This window comes from Lithobates pipiens, unplaced genomic scaffold (genome assembly GCF_037356315.1).
Source record: "Lithobates pipiens isolate NorthernLeopardFrog02 unplaced genomic scaffold, aLitPip1_a1.2 Scaffold_1, whole genome shotgun sequence".
In the NCBI taxonomy this organism is placed as follows: domain Eukaryota; kingdom Metazoa; phylum Chordata; class Amphibia; order Anura; family Ranidae; genus Lithobates; species Lithobates pipiens.
The window spans coordinates 153,377,750-153,395,570 of NW_027507685.1; the positions used below are offsets into that span (position 1 = coordinate 153,377,750).

At 43.1% G+C, this 17,821-nt stretch overlaps 1 protein-coding gene across 1 annotated transcript in view; it reads right to left on the reverse strand.

The window, feature by feature from the left end:
- Positions 1-2,678: 2,678 nt before the first annotated feature.
- The window catches only part of PTGES2 (prostaglandin E synthase 2), a 27,313-nt gene continuing 12,170 nt past the window's right edge, over positions 2,679-17,821 (reverse strand). Inside the window, exons 3-7 of the mRNA XM_077478702.1 lie at positions 14,378-14,433; positions 14,127-14,279; positions 6,782-6,982; positions 5,278-5,395; positions 2,679-4,743 (exon numbers count right to left, since the gene is read on the reverse strand). Of these exons, the coding sequence (XP_077334828.1) occupies positions 4,618-4,743; positions 5,278-5,395; positions 6,782-6,982; positions 14,127-14,279; positions 14,378-14,433 (654 nt within the window). The 3' untranslated portion in view covers positions 2,679-4,617. The remainder of the gene's footprint in view (positions 4,744-5,277; positions 5,396-6,781; positions 6,983-14,126; positions 14,280-14,377; positions 14,434-17,821) is intronic.

Here is a 17,821-nt window from a genome sequence, read left to right on the forward strand (position 1 = left end):
CAACCGGGAAGTATACCATGGAGGAACTTATGGGATACCTACAGGGCATTAACTTCCCGCAACTTACCGAGGAGCACAGACAGGTACTGGATGCCCCACTTACAGTGGAGGAGTTGCAGGCAGCATTAGCGGAGTTCCCTAACTGTAAGGCCCCTGGATCGGACAGACTTCCTATAGAAATATACAAACAATACGCAGGAATCCTTCTTCCTAGGCTGCTAGAGGTATTTGTGGCGGCTAAGGAACAGGGAACCTTGCCCCCCTGGATGTCCATGGCAACCATTGTTCTTATTTTAAAACCAGGGAAAGATTCCCTCGATCCGGGATCGTACAGGCCCATCTCCTTGTTGCAGAGTGACGTTAAGCTGTTGGCTAAAGTCCTTGCACTTAGACTAAATAAGGTCACTGCAACTATAATACACCCGGACCAAGCTGGGTTTATGCCGAATAAATCCACGGCGGTAAACCTCTGGAGACTATATCTATATATTCAGTCTCAGGCAGATATCATGGGACAGAGGGCCTTGCTCTCATTGGATGCTATGAAGGCTTTCGATCGCATCGAATGGGAATATTTATAGGGGGTTCTTCGGAGGTTTGGGGAGACATATGTTTCCTGGGTCCGTCTGCTCTACTGTCACCCACAGGCAGCAATTAGGGAGGCGGGGAGAGTATCTCATACCTTCGCGTTGGGCCGGGCACGAGGCAGGATGCCCGCTGTCTCCTCTGCTCTTCGCTCTAGCTATTGAGCCTTTGGCCATTGCAATTAGAGACCACCCGGGTATTACCGGCTTTCGATATGGGGACGTGCATGAGAAACTGATGCTCTATGCGGATGACACTATTCTTCTAGGTGACATTGCAGGTTCCCTTCGAGTGGCCATGTCAACCATATCGGAATTCGGGGTGTATTCCGGTCTCCGGATTAACTGGACAAAATCCTCCCTGATGCTTCAGGAGGAAAATGGAGAGCCACCCGCTGATAGCTCCATACCCTTGGTTACATCCTTTAAGTATCTGGGAGTCCAGGTCTCACCCATTGTGCGGGATTATGGGGTGTTGAACATCTCCCCACTGCTGCAGAAATTTAGAGACCGGATTAGGACATGGAACTCACTTTGCCTGTCAGTAGCGGGCAGGGTGAACTTGATTAAGATACTTATGCCCCAGCTACTATATGTACTCCACAACTCTCCGGTAGTGGTCCCACTGAAAACATTTAGAATTGTGAACTCCCTTTTCCGCTTGCTAATTCAACACCTCATAGGGACTATGGAGGGGGAAGCAGATAGGCCAGGTCATGCCCGTACTTCTTTAGAGGCGGTGATGCTACACACAGTAAAATGAGACTCAGTGCCTGCGGCACTTGAGGCCCTAGGTTTTGGGAAACCAAATAAGAAATACCCGACCTACAATCTCATACGGAAAATTTGTAACAAAAGTAGATACCTGCAGGGAGTGACAGGGTACACAGAGTTTAGCCTAATATGGTCCAATGGAACATACCCTGAGATAGCACAGCTACAACATGGGACATTGTGGAAGAGGTATGGAGTGGTATATATTTGGGAGATCTTCCAAAATGGGATCCTACAGTCTTTTGAGACTCTGCGGGACAGATTTGGCTTGCCACCCAGTATGAGGTTTTACTATATGCAATTGAGGCACGCGGTGAAGGCGCAGAGTAGAGCCTCTGAGTGGGTTTCTTCGCCAACGCCGGTGCTTAATTTAATACTGAGGGCAGCCACTACTAAAGGCTTTATTTCTCAATGTTACAATATGCTCCTGCAGAGTCTCCTGAATAAACACCCCCTGAAAGTGAAGAGTGGGTGGGACAGGGATGTAGGACCCATAGATGGAGAACAGTGGGAGGAAATATTACAGGCAGTGCCCATGAGTTCCCTGAATGTGTCACAGAGGTTATCCCTATTGTATCTTATTTTAAGGATTTACTATACCCCACATAAAATGGGTCTTAGGCCTACCCCGACGTGTACTAGGTGCAAGAGGGATCACGGAGACCTGATCCACCCTTCTGTGGAGGTGCCCGAAGCTTCACTCCTATTGGGGTGGTGTGGTGGACACCATAAATAGGGCGTTTCGGATCTCTATGCCCACCGACCCCAAACAATGCCTGTTAAATATTTTGGAAGTCTTTGAACGGGAGGAGGGTGTCAGAATAGCCGTTATTAGAATCTTACAGTTAGCACTAAAGATGATAATGCTCCATTGGATATCGGAGGATCCGCCCACTGTAAAGAGGCTAAAATAAATCTTTTGGCAAGAAAAGTAGCTCCCTTATATGCATGTATTCTGTGTTTACCTGAAGTGTAGATTTATTTCAAATCATTATCATAAAATGAGTCCAATGCACAAAAAGCTGTGAAACCACCCTGCTCCAACACAATCCATAAGAAAATAAATGGAGTTACATAGGTGTAAATTGTTGATGTTGATTCATTGCACCATGACATTATTACTGAACCAGTCCAGCTAAGGTGTCCATCTACTAGTAGCATTGCATTGATCTGGATAAATGAAAACGAAGACGTTTTTTTTTCCACTCATCTTTAATCTACCGACCAGCAGTCCAAAATAAACAAAACATTAGTAAAGGAATCAACAGGAACCATTTTCCAACTTATTCCTAAATTAGGAAGTAACCGAGAAAAGCCACATTTCTCTAAAGTGCTTTATTAAAAATGGAAAGAACCCCACACAGATTGCCATTGGGTCTTGCATATAACAGGAGTACCTGCTGCCTCTTAACAGCAGAGGAAGATGTTTCCCCACACATGATGCCTTGGTGATGTCTAAAGTCCAATATGTTTTCCAGAACTGTGTGGCAGTCCTAATTTACCAGTTTCTAACTATTCAATCTAAACTAAACTATTGAGATGTCTTGTTTTTGTAGACGCTTGTTCCAGAATGGTCATCTTTTCAGTTTTTTCACTACCGTGTAAATTTCCTAGGCAAACATGCAGCTGATGTGCTGGGACAACTGATGTGCACGTACGTGATGCAAAACAATGGAGAAGGATCCCATATTAGGATGAGATCTCTGGAGCTTGGGTCTTTAAAAGCAATTTGGGCCAATATCATTTATATCCCAATAGGATCCTCAAAACATGAGCCAGTCAAAGATTATAAGAATGCAATTAAAAAAAAAAAGTTTAATCAGTTAAATATTAAAACAATCCCCTCATAAGAAGGGCTAGCTAGTCTCAGCCAAGAGTCGTGCCCATTTTCTGCCCCACATCACATCTCTCCCTCATCCTGGGTCCTTATCCCAGGATCCAAACACAGCTCACCTGATATTGCAGAAGGCAGAGACTTGCTGCAGGAGCAAAGCAGTTGGCCATCTGCAGATAGAACTTGCAACTGCTGGGTGTACATCACGTCATCTAAGTAAGTGTCTTGATTAATAAAGCTTTCAAAATTGGTATAATTAAAATGTTAGGGAAACCTTGTTCACAGAAACTGCCTGATTTCGGTACTGAGTCAATGACTTAAGACAAGCGTGCAGCTCAAAGTCAGAACTTCTTATCTGCATACATATACCAGGTCAGTGCCTCAGAACGTATTCGATTCATTGGTCAGCATGACAGCTAAGTAACTAGAATTTTCAAAAGAGAGGCCTTGGCAGCCATTATATATTCTCACTACAGACTTTGCTTAAATATTAACTCAATCCTGAAATCTCTCAAGAAATATATTTTAAAGCGTGACTCTACTTTTATTGAGAAAAAAACATTCCCCTCAGGGCGATCTATGTACATTGCAAGGATTAGAACAACCTTTGTTGCAGATTTCTACCTTTTGTTATTCTGAAGAAATCCATGTGTGTTTGTGCCTCTGTATGGAGTATGTCTAATGGGAGTGGTTTCATAATTAACTGTCAGGTGTGGAGCTGAAGGGCACCAATGAGGAAATCTGCTGGGCCTGCATCCCTTTAGACGGGTTCCTATTGAAAGCAGCTCTCAACAAAATCAGATTTTTGGGATACATGAAATCTGATTTGTATCTTAAGCAGACTTCTGGTAAAATTGGTGAGCCAAGCAGACAAACAGGAAACTGTTTCTGGGGAGTGGTCAGTACACACCCTGTACAGAACAGCTCCAGGTAGCCATATTGCAATGTATTCTCAGAAAATTACATTGACGGAAGATTGAAAAAGGAAAGGTAATTTTTAATAACATTCACTTACAATAGGATTAGAGTCGCAATTATATGCGCTATATTATTTTTTCTTTATGTGCAATTTTTTCCCCACGAATGTGGAGTTACCCTTTAAACCAAGAAACTTTTATGAGAAGACTCAACTAAGCTTCATTCACTGGTGCCAAACTGCAAACTAGTTGCCCCTACCTCTGAAAAATTTCCCATGGCTGTGTTTTAGTACAAATAGACTGTTTTTAAACCATTCATTTTCTGCAGAATATTACCTTATTGCAGAGGGGACCATCTTATGACCATTTATGTTCCAATCGGAACAAGTAAATTGTATTTACCATGAGGATTCTGCTAAGCAGATACAATTCACAATTTCAGGTTTGGTCAGTTTTTAAAGCCCTTGAAGAACAATCGATTCCCATATAGGAACCACCTTTTTTTTTTTCAGTGCAAAGCCTTTTCTTGTATGGCGCTGGTCATTCTTTGGTACCATGGTTTTATCTTGGTATTTGCCATCATATCATCAAAGGATTTCAATCCCTCCATAACTCTCAGGACCCCATAAACAGCCTGTGAAAAAGTAAAACACCCAGAATCAATGGAAACACGACTATATAGATATAAAATTGGCCAGAAATACAAAAGGGTTTTATACAATTCATTAAAGTAGTTAAACTATGCTGGAGGAAAGGGAGGGGGTGCAGAGCACTTGTTATATTGTGCTGGTATGTACAGAATAAGAAGCCACACTCACTTGCCATCCATTTCATCTGGACAGGTGTCTTCTTTCCTGGGCCACTGATGACAAATCTCCTGTGCATGAACCCTCGAGCTATATTATCAAGGCACTTGGCTCCACACATTGGCATTTTATAGATGCCAAGGGTATGACCAGAGTGTACACTCAACGTGCACTGTATTACAAAGCCTTTTTTTTACCAATAGTAATTTATTTTTTCAATTAGTTGTGTCCAAATTATATGCGGACAGGGAAGGGTGTGTGTGTGTGTGTGTGTGTGTGTGTGTGTGTGTGTGTGTGTGTGTGTGTGTGTGTGTGTGTGTGTGTGTGTGTGTGTGTGTAGGGGGGTTAGGGACCAGCCTTACCAGATCTGCCAGATTTGGTTCTGAGCCTCCAAGGAAATTTTTGTCCTTCCCCACAGCTTTAACCCAGGTGTCAGCAGCTTTATACAGGTCCTGCCGCACATCGTCTTGCAAGTTGTGCCTGTGATGACAAACAATTGTATAAGAGTTCCAACGGGTGCAGTTGACTTTGCATTAGGGGTCAACAGTTTTTTTTCAGGGTCGATACAGATTTTTTTTCTTTTTGGATGCCTTTCAGGCCGATAGCCAATATCAGGTGCTGACATTCTGTAAATTTAATGTTTTTATTTGTACACTGTGCTTTAATTATTTTTTTTTTAATCACTTTTATTGCTGTCACAAGGAATTTAAACATACCTTGACAGCAATAGGCAATGACAGGTACTCTTTATGGAGGAATCGGGGCTCTAGAAGACCCCCAAACCCCTACTTCTGCACTTGAAAGTATTCAAAATGTCAAGACCGGTGTTTTTGAATACTTTCTATTTTTTAAAACTGGCGCCTTTAGATTGCCAGTAATCCCAAAGTGATGTCATGACATAGCTTCCAGGTTACTAGATCCGAAACCCGAACAAAGCCGATCTGTCTTTGTTCGGGTCTCTGGCCAGTCAGGACATGCTGGCTGGTCGCTTGGGCCTACCAGTGGGGCGGGAGATCCGGGCGGAGCGGCGGAAGGCTGAGCCAAATCGGTTCTTACAAGAAAGCCAACAGTCTGCTCTAAGGAATGGTACCGAGGTAAGGCCGGCAGCTGCAGGCCTTACCCCTTGTACAACCCCTTGAAGCAATAATCGGTAGGTTTGTGACCGATAATGATTCTTCAAAAAAAAATTGAATAAATCGGCCTCACCGATAAGCGGTCGACTCCTACTTTGCATATAAAAAACATTTCAAAGAAGAGCGGTCTGCATTACTAATTCCAGTCAGGACGACACAGACTTATGCACAAATCCAAACTATCAATGAACAAGTACATTCTTAGCCTGCAATGGAAACCTGTTATGTACACTAAAAAAAAAAAAAAAAACGTACCTTGTTAAATTGTGACATGTCCATTGATCTGCATTTTTCTATACACCACTGCACATATATGTTATGAACAAAGCACATAGAAAACAGTTGTTTTCCAATGTGCTCTGTTTACACCATACATGCGTGGCTGTGTGAAGAAAAAAAAAAAAAAAAAAGGCAGCTCAACAAACACGGTGTGAACAAGCTCTTAAGCTCTGCAAGATTCCACCCGTCTGTGGAGGAGAGGTTTCTTTTGGCTGCTGTGCTGCCATCATGGGATAGTCAGTTCAATTGGAACTGAAGGCAATGCACAGGAGTTATATAATCCCACGCTAGCCAATGGAGATGCCCAAAGACCAGCAGCCTGGAAGAAGATGCCTGCGAAGGACCTGAGTCAATTGAGAGGAGGTAAAATGTAGTCTCTTTAGATACGTTTAATGTCAAGCGCTGTGCATAGAGGAATGACACAGACAAAAAAAAGAATAAAAGATTCACAGACCTCTTTTTCAGCCTCTTGCCAATGAAAAACATGGCTGCTGCTCCCACATATTTAGCAAAAAGACCTTCCACAGAGCCGAAGTTCCCTTCACGTACAATGTAGTCAAATGATGCAAGTGCTTCTCCTGGGGTGCGGTAAACATTTGGTGAAATGAGGTGAACTAGCCAGTTATCGACCCATCGCCGCCATTTCATCTCTTCCCTGTAAAAGAGACAGATGATCTTTTACCATGCACTCTGCCAAAATCTTCTGAGACTAGCAGTCAGAGGTAGCAGTGCTTTAGATCTCACGCTGCAGATTTACAGCTATGAGACTGTAGGTACAGCAGCACCTAGCACCCCCAAATACCAAGAAATACACTTATCTTTCGGAGTACAACATTTCTGTATGTTCCATATAACATAGCAAATGTTCGATTTTTGAGTATTGGGTTTATACAGTGCCTTGCGAAAATATTTAGCCCCCTTGAACTTTTCAACCTTTTGCCACATTTCAGGCTTCAAACAAAGATATAAAATTCAAATTTTTTGTGAAGAATCACCAACAAGTGGGACACAATTGTGAAGTGGAACGAAATCTATTGGATTTTTGAAACTTTTTTAACTAATAAAAAAATGAAAAGTGGGGCGTGAAAAATTATTCGGCCCCCTTGCGTTAATACTCTGTAGAGCCACCTTTTGCTGCGATTACAGCTGCAAGTCGCTTGGGGTATGTCTCTATCAGTTTTGCACATCGAGAGACTGAAATTCTTGCCCATTCTTCCTTGCAAAACAGCTCGAGCTCAGTGAGGTTGGATGGAGAGCGTTTGTGAACAGCAGTTTTCAGCTCTTTCCACAGATTCTCGATTGGATTCAGGTCTGGACTTTGACTTGGCCATTCTAACACCTGGATACGTTTATTAGTGAACCATTCCTTTGTAGATTTTGCTGTATGTTTGGGATCATTGTCTTGTTGGAAGATAAATCTCCGTCCCAGTTTCAGGTCTTTTGCAGACTCCAACAGGTTTTCATCCAGAATGATCCGGTATTTGGCTGCATCTATCTTCCCCTCAATTTTAACCATCTTTCCTGTCCCTGCTGAAGAAAAGCAGGCCCAAACCATGATGCTGCCACCACCATGTTTGACAGTGGGGATGGTGTGTTGAGGGTGATGAGCTGTGTTGCTTTTACGCCAAACATATCGTTTTGCATTGTGGGCAAAAAGTTAGATTTTGGTTTCATCTGACCAGAGCACCTTCTTCCACATGTTTGGTGTGTCTCCCAGGTGGCTTCTGGCAAACTTTAGATGAGACTTTTATGGATATCTTTGAGAAATGGCTTTCATCTTGCCACTCTTCCATAAAGGCCAGATTTGTGCAGTGTACGACTGATTGTTATCCTATGGACAGCCTCTCCCACCTCAGCTGTAGTTCTCTGCAGTTCATCCAGAGTGATCATGGGCCTCTTGGCTGCATCTCTGATCAGTCTTCTCCTTGTCTGAGCTGAAAGTTTAGAGGGACGGCCAGGTCTTGGTAGATTTGCAGTGGTCTGATACTCCTTCCATTTCAAAATGATCGCTTGCACAGTGCTCCTTGGGATGTTTAAAGCTTGGGAAATCTTTTTGTATCCAAATCCGGCTTTAAACTTCTCCACAACAGTATTATGGACCTGCCTGGTGTGTTCCTTGGTCTTCATGATGCTCTCTGCGCTTTCAACAGAACCCTGAGACTATCACAGAGCAGGTGCATTTATACAGAGACTTGATTACACACAGGTGGATTCTATTTATCACCATCAGTCTTTTAGGACAACATTGGATCATTCAGAGATCCTCGCTGAACTTCTGGAGTGAGTTTGCTGCACTGAAAGTAAAGGGGCCGAATAATTTTGCACGCACCACATTTCAGTTTTTTTATTTGCTAAAAAAAGTTTAAAATTATCCAATAGATTTCGTTCCACTTCACAATTGTGTCCCACTTGTTGGTGATTCTTCACAAAAAATAAGAATTTTATATCTTTATGTTTGAAGCCTGAAATGTGGCAAAAGATTTAAAAGTTCAAGGAGGCCGAATACTTTCGCAAGGCACTGTACTTTTGGTTTTAGGAGAAAATGCATTCCTCTCCAAGTCAACTGCACTCATCTCAAGTATTTTAGAAAATATAGAGCAATTTATTATTTTGGTACTGCAAATACTGAGACAGGTCATTCTGGTGTATTTGGTTACATTTTTCAGAACAAACCCTAATGCAGACCAAAAACAAGAAAACTGTCAGGCATTATCAGCCACTTTTGGTTTTAAAAAATAACTATACAGGGGTGATAACCCTTCCTTATGCTATCCAAAAAGCTCAAAAATAATTTTATTGGCTGGAGCTACACTTACTAAAATCTAGCGGTTTCGACTTACAAACAGATTCAGCTTAAGAACAATCCTACAGTCCCTGTCTTGTCTGTAATAGGAGGGCCATCTGCATGCTTCTGCTTGGCCAGTTGTCATAAATGTTTGGTCCAGTGTCTTCATACTCTCAGAGACCATTGACTGTTACCTGATTTTAGGTAAGATTGTGTGTGCATAAGAACTCATGTACTTTATGTACTTTATGTGTTTATCCGTCCCCTACTTTAATAAACAATTATTAAAACAAAAAGAGAACCATATGCATCAGGGCAACCTTCTGTTGATGTTTTTATTATTTCATTGTCAAAATTGTTGCTAGCTGGATGCCTTGATCCATTCTCTCACTTCTGCGTGGGAAATTAGTTGAAATTTCCATTATTGTTAAGTTGCAGTATAGTGCTTTAAAAAAAAAAAAAAAAAAAAAAAAAGTGGACCAGTTCGATTTTGAGTGCGATACTTAACTGTCTATTATACCTTGCCAGCTATGAGTAATTAGAAATCTTAAATAATATTCATAATATGCTGGTGGTCTGTGTAATGTAAAGGGGTACAGATGTATGAGGGCAGTGTAATGTAAAGTTTATTGTATTTTGTTATCGTACAGCGGGATGGAGATCAGAGCCCTGCTATAAAGTGAAAACTGTCTTAATGTGCACTAAGGCGATTTTTCACTTTATAATGCCAGCATCAGTGGCCGGGTGTCACAAGGAAAGGAGACATGCTGGAGCTGCATGAGAGCAGTGGAGAGGGGAGTATAAGTTGAACAAACTAATGCCAGAGGCTTGAGGGAGTAAACCTGCATGCTCCCTCAGGGTGGACTGGCTTTGTATTAGTGAAGCACCTTAAAGTGAGATAAACCTGTACCGTTATTACTATGTTAGGATTAGAGATGGACGAACTTCCGACGGGACGTTTAGTGAAGCACCTTAAAGTGAGGTAAACCTGTGCCGTTATGTCAGTGCAGGGACAGCTGCAGAAACGAGCAGTAATCTGCAACACAGCAGTGCACCAGCACCCTATATATTATACACCTATACCAGTCCTTAAAAGGACCTTTGTGGACGTAATAGGTAGCTAGTGATTAAACTGACTGTCCCTGCTCCACACAGCGTCCTGTCCCTGCACTGACATAAGACAGCTGCAATCACCAGCACAGCAGTGAACTGAACCCTATATACTGTACTACACCTTTACCAGTCCTTAAAAAGGACTTTTGTGGACCTAATAGCTAGTGATTTGTGTCACTAGTCTCTCCCTACTCCACACAGCATCCTGTCCCTACACTGACATAAGACAGAATGTAAAATGGCTGCCAGATCAGGTCTATTTATAAAGGTAGGGGGAATGTCCAATTGTCCATGTGCTGAGATGTCTCAATTGGCTGTCCTGTACCCCATGATAGATGTGTCATCATGGGTCAAAGTTCTTTCACACTGTAAACACACATGTCCGCCGGGCGAACAGCGGCAATAGTCCGCCGGTTTGGCGAATAGCGAACACGCAAAATTTGCCGCGAACCGCGAGGCCATCCCTAGTTAGAATTACTATTTTCATTTATTAGCAAGTGAATGCAGCCCTCCAAGCATTCATATACATTGAATCCGGCCCTTAAGTGGAAAAAGGTTGCTCACTTATCCATTTACTTAATGCAGCTAAATCATGCATTCCATTGTATTGGAAGCAAACCTCACCTCCGTTGGGTGTATGGTTTGCCAACATTAATGAAATCCAATGGCTGGATGGATGAGCTGCTTGCTTCTGAGAACAAATAGAGAGAGAAACAATGACAAAATAGCTGGTTGCATTAGATCAACTTCACCTCCTCCACAGATTACCAGATTGCACTGGTCTCCAAGGGTTGAGATGTAGACTATGTTGTGTACCCCTTCCGACACCTGCGAATAATTGTGAGCAATGATCAGCTTGGGTACAACCAGCGATTATAACTAGCTGCTGCTATAGCCACTAGCAATAATTCACTGTCTTCTCCTCGTGGGGACAACTTCCCATTCCGGGAGAAGACAATGGCCCGGCAGGGTGGAATCCCACATCAACACTGTCTGCGTTGCTTCGAAGAGATTTCAAGCAAGCTTTGCCATAGACTTCTATGGGGGCTTTGAAGACGCTTTGAAGCACAAATAAAGCAACATGGGGTATTACTTTTGAAGCGAATCCGAAGCAAAGCAAGGTATAAACAGTGTAAGCCAACTATTTTATTTAGTGACAGAGGCTTTGACTGGCATGTCCGAAGCTTTGTTTTGAAGCAAATGTAAACTAGCTGTTAATGTGTGTTGAAGCCGAAGCAAGTGTAAATGAGCCCTTAAGCTGGGTACACACTGACAGCTCCGGTCGAAGCCGCTGGACTAACCTTGTGAGGTTAGCCTAGCAATCTCCCCTGCCAGAACGCTCTGGTCAGTGCTCTCTACCATTGGCTGAGAGAGCTGATCAGGAGTCGGTTGGATGCTGGTTTTCCAGCAGGCACGTCAGACAGAAGCTGGCCAAACAGCCAGCATCTGTCCGACAGACCGACATACACACAGGCAGAATGTCAGCCATTTTTCTTAAACCAGCAAAGGAGACTGCAAGAGATCAACCCATTTTACTACAATCCTTTGACTCCCACCCCATCACAAGCGGTGTATTACATACCCAATCATGAAAACTCCCTGAAGATATAGGATGGCAATATATTTTCTTGTATATTATCCCCCATCTGCCCTTTCTTCATTTTAGGATAATCCCACTTTTGTCCAAGGTGGAATCGCCACGTTTATTTTGATGGTGGTGTTCTGCTATGACAGGTAGAACTTCAAATCTCTTCAATAGGGGGTACATTGTTTGACGCTCCAATAAATCCACATAAAATACTTTCCTTGGGGAGATCCAAATTTAACTGCTCGTACAGATGATTGCTATTGTTGTTTTATTGTGATATACTATGATTTCTCTATGACCTGGTCTTCCTGAGGTTTAAATTGTCATTGGACTTGTGGAAAGTATATTTCTTGGCTATCATGTTACACATGCATTGCTATTTGTTTGCCTTTAAATAATTTTGTCCCTACCCCAGTTCATAGCTAGGGGATGTTCTATGTAGTTAGCCCCACCCTTCTTCATGCTTTAGCCTCCATTCACCACATGTACTGACTTCTCCCGGAGGTAGACAAACTATGATTTGTTTTACCGTTCCGATGCTCTTCCGTTATGCTCTGCACAAGTCTTTGGATTAAAGCTTTCTATGATTAGCAAGATGTCATTTGGATGAAGTCACTGTCTGGTAAGCTACTGAGACCAAGTTAAGCTATCTCACCAGAACTAGAACAGTTATAGGGATCACACTTTCAGTGCTTAGATTGCAGAAGCAGACCAATGGTATGCTTCCTCTTTGGCAGTGAAAGCTTTCTGGAAAAAAAAATATCATCAGAAATTACCTGTAATGTTACCTGCAATTGAAAAACAATGCCATGTCTACTTCAGAACAGAGTTTCTGCTCATTCTAACCCCTTTCAAGAGTATTTTTGATGACCCATATTCTTAGGGCATAACCACATCAATTTATTCCCCCATCATCTATGACACCCCCTAGCCATGCAAAAGTGGGAAGACTGGGGTCTAACTTTTGCATTGGAGGATTGGGAAGATATGTGGTTAGCTACCTCCAAACGCTTGACTAATGTCATTGTTTTCAAACAGAATTATATACACATGATGCGCAGGTACCTTGTACCTACCTGATTAGCTCTCATATTACCAGTGTATTTTCTACATTGCTTTAGAGCAGGGGTGCCCAACCTTTTGAAGAGTAAGGGCCACTTAAGCGACTTGGTAACCGGTCGCAGGCCACAATGAGCGGAGTGGTGGATGGCATGTCCGTGTCCACTCTGCATTTGGAGAGCGGACAAGGACGCAGCCCACTTCACTTTTTAGCGGATCGTATTGGAGGTAGAATACAAGTCGGTTTATATCTGCCACTACTTAGAGGTGAATGGATGGTCCAATTGGTCGGACTGACCATATGAAAGGGGTCCAAGGCTGCTTTCACACTGATGAGCTGCTGTTTACCCGCACTACGTGTGCAACGCAGTGTACCTTTGGCTTTCTACAGGTTTGGTGCACTTTCAGAAAGCTCAAACTCGCAGGTAATAATAGAAGTCTATGGCTCAGTGCAGGTAACCCGCAGGTAAACTGCTCTGCACCTGTGGATCAGTTTGAAAGCAGCCCAGTAACCACTGCAGAAAAGATATGACCATATATACACTGTGATTTTAGTAATAAACTGACCTTTAATAACAGTATTCTTTCTATTCTATCCCAGAGCAGGAGGTCGCGGGCCACATTAGAGGGCTCCGTGGGCCATATGTGGCCCCCGGACCACTGGTTGGGCACCCCTGCATTAGAGGATGTCCTCAAAATGGCACATATTCCCTTATCTGGTGTACCTATCCTGTAAGCACACAATTCTTGCATTCAATACAGCATATCATATTCCCCCTTACTGGAGAGTACCCTTGAATAAGACCCTGGGAAGCCTTTTTAAAGCAACCACCAACTTGTATGAAACCCACCTGCTTACCTATGCCTTTATAATGGCAGGGAAAACCATTACAAAGCCTAGAAAACACCCACTTAGATAAACACATTTAAATCATGCATCAAAACCAACTACCATTCAACGTAAAAAGCTAAACAAATTACAAATCATATGGTACCTCTGAACATTCCACTATCTGTATGCTACTACTGACTGCTCTTAATTAAGTTTGAGCAGCATGTTTTAGATTTCTAGATGCTCAAACTGCGCTCCAAAACCCTCCCTCCTTCCACAAAGCTGTCACTCTCCAAGATTCAGGCATTGAATGTCAGATACTTTGTGTCTGCTCTCACATTACAGAGTTTGTGACCGGCACCCAACAACAGAGTCAGGTCATGTGACATTTCAGCTTAGCACACAGAACCGTATATACTCACATCTGCGCCTCCTTAGAAGTATACAATTGCTTGGTTTCCTGCTCATCCAGCATGAGCCAGTATCTGTTCTGATACTCTGTCACCGCCTTCCCTTTTTCATCTGTTGTTTTTACAGCTGGATAATAAGACACAATCTCTTCCAAACTTTTCTGCCTGCAAACCAGAAAGAGAAAAAAAATAAAATAAGCACAAGGACAATTATACACCTGACCTTGACAGACCTTTCAAGGCCAGAATTTTCTAGGACTTACTTAGAGATAACGAAGGTTTTCATAGCACTGATGATAACAGAAGAGTCATTTAGTTGCTGCAGAAAGAAAATTAGCATTAGTAATGACCACTAACGTCCAATTAGTAAATAGAAGCTATTAAAAGTGTAACTCCAACCAAAAAACGTTTTTTCTAGTTTTGGACAAAAATCTATACAAAGCATAGAAATTCACTGTAATGGGACTTTCAGTGGTAAAAAAAAAAAAAAAAAAAAAATATATATATATATAATAATGATATATATATATATATATATATATATATATATATATATATATATATATATATATATATATATATATATACACATACCGTATATACTCGAGTATAAGCCGAGTTTTTCAGTCCACTTTTTGGGCTGAAAAAAGCCGCCTCGGCTTATACTCGAGTCACTGAAATTTTTTGCCGGAGATGGAGGAGAAAAGGGGGCGGGGCCATGCCGCTGGCTGACGCTAGTGAATGGCCTGTAAGTGTACCGCTCAACACCATCCCCTCTGCTCTCTTTCGTTCTGTCCAGTTTTTTTTTTTTCTTCCTCGTGCTTATGGCTGTATGGCTGTATGGCTGCAGTGGCGGGGGGGACTCTTACTTCTATTTCGGGCGCGGAGGAATACATCCTCAGCGCCCGCGCCGCACTCCTCAGCATTAGGCTGGTCACCGCAGTGGGGGGACTCTTTCTGCTATTTCGGGCGCGGATGAATACAGCCTCTGCACCCGCGCCGCACACCGCTCAGCATTAGGTTACTGTGTGCTGCGGAGTGATATCCGATCCAGTCCTCTCTCTCTCTCTCTCTCTACACACTATAACAAGAAGCAGAGAGAGCAGGGGCCGGGCGATCCAGTGATTTTTAAGTTGAGGTAAGAGGCAAAAAAAAAAAAAATGAAACTGACCTGCTTTTGTAGACCTTATTCTATCTACCATATATTGATTAGAATCCTGGATTTTTTTTTTAGCTTAAGCAATATTGTACTTTAAGGCTGGGTTCACACTGCAGAGGTTACGAGAATCGGATGTGATTCGCACTGCACTGCAGTGCAAATCACATGCGATCTCTGTGCGATGCGAGTTCAGCCATACAGATAGTATGGCTGAATTGGCATCGCATCCGACCCAAACTCGCACAGGACCCTTTTTTGGTCCGCAGCAGAATCGGATCGCATGGGTGTTCACACCATGCGATCCGATTCCTGTCGGAGTTTGCAGATCGCACTGCGATATGCGAACTGATCTGGGGGTGTCATTAACATTTCACTGACACTCCCAGCAGTTCGCATAGGGCAGTGTGAAGTGCCGCTGGGAGGTATGCGATGCGGGAACCTGCTGCGGATTCACGGCGTTCCCGCATCGCTGCAGTGTGAACCCAGCCTAAAGTGCAATTACCGGTATTACCGTAAAATTATGTTTCAAAAGGCTGGGTTCACACCGGAGCGATGCGGGAATGCCGCAAATCCACGGCGGGTTCCCGCATCGCATACCTCCCAGCGCCACTTCACACTGCCCTATGCGAACTGCTGGGAGTGTCAGTGAAATGTTAATGACACCCCCAGATCAGTTCGCATATCGCAGTGCGATCTGCACACTCGCACAGGAATCGGATCGCATGGTGTGAACACCCATGCGATCCGATTCTGCTGCGGACCAAAAAAAGGGTCCTGTGCGAGTTTGGGTCGGATGCGATGCCAATTCAGCCATACTATCTGTATGGCTGAACTCGCATCGCACAGAGATCGGATGTGATTTTGCACTGCAGTGCGGTGCGAATGACATCCGGTTCTCGTAGCCACAGCAGTGTGAACCCAGCCTCAATGAGTTCTAGCACATGTAAACACAAAAGAATACCGGTACCCTTTTTTTTTTTTTTGTTAAATATAAAAGATGTTGCACCGAGTGGTGAATAGATACGGTACCAAACATACCGTACCATGCTTTAAAACGATGCCCACCTGTGGAATGGCAGCACACTACGGTAAATTTATATTATCCATAGACGGCGCCGGGGTCTGGGGAGGGGCAATGGGTGGGGCCAGGGTGGAGCTGAAGGGGGCCCCGTCAGGTAGGCTGTACGGGGCCCCATGATTTCTATCAGCGGCCCTGTCCGTGGACATCATCATCACAGCGGGACATCAGCATCATGAGGTGAGTGAAAAATCACAATGGTTACTGTATATTTAATGGGCAGGCTGTATACCGGTATGTGTCTAATGTGTTATCCAGAGCATTATTACAATGGGTACTGTATATTTAATGGACACAGGCAGGCTGTACGGTATATTTAATGGACACAGGCAGGCTGTACGGTATATTTAATAGACACAGGCAGGCTGTACGGTATATTTAATGGACACAGGCAGGCTGTACGGTATATTTAATGGACACAGGCAGGCTGTACGGTACCGTATATTTAATAGACACAGGCAGGCTGTACGGTACCGTATATTTAATGGACACAGGCAGGCTGTACGGTATATTTAATGGACACAGGCAGGCTGTACGGTATATTTAATGGACACAGGCAGGCTGTACGGTATATTTAATGGACACAGGCAGGCTGTACGGTATATTTAATGGGCACAGGCAGGCTGGACTGTATATTTAATGGGCACAGGCAGGACACTGGTAGAATGTACGGTATATTACCGGTAATATGAGCCCTAACACAGGCTGCTCTTTGCAAACAGTCATGTCATCACTTTCTGTAATATCAGCCTGCATTAGGCCTCAAAAGGTACCCGAACAAGTCTTTTTTTTTTTTTATCCTGTTAGAAATGGATCCCAGTACTTCTACCGGTAATCCTGGACCAAAAGAAAAACGCAGGTCATTCGAAGCTGGTTTCAAACTTAAGGTTGTGTCAAGAGCAGAAGAAAGCAATAACAGTATTGCAAGTAGGGAATTTTGTGTTGATGAAAAACAAGTGAGGGAATGGCGGAAAAAGAAAGCTGACTTGGAAAAGATTCCAAAGGCAAAAAAAGCTCAACGTGGTTTAACAACTTCATATGGGGCTTTAGAGACTGAATTGCATAAATGGGTTATGGAGTGTCGTCAAAATGGTTACTGCGTAACACGCATGGGAATTCGCTTACGTGCCCTTCAGATGGCTAAAGATGACAAATTAAAAGCACCAGGCATTGAAAAATTTGTTGCGTCAGCAGGATGGTGTACCCGCTTCATGAATAGGTTTGGCCTATGTTTGCGGCAAAGAACAAAGATTTCACAGAAGTTGCCAAAAGACCTTGATGAAAAAGTGATGTCATTCCATTCATTCATCATAAAACAAAGAAGGATCCATAACTATGACCTGGGAGATATTGGAAATATGGATGAAACACCTATGACCTTTGATCTTCCAAGCAACAGAACTGTGGCAAGTTTGGGAGACAAAACTATTTTTCTCAGAACCACAGGAAATGAAAAAAATCATTTCACAG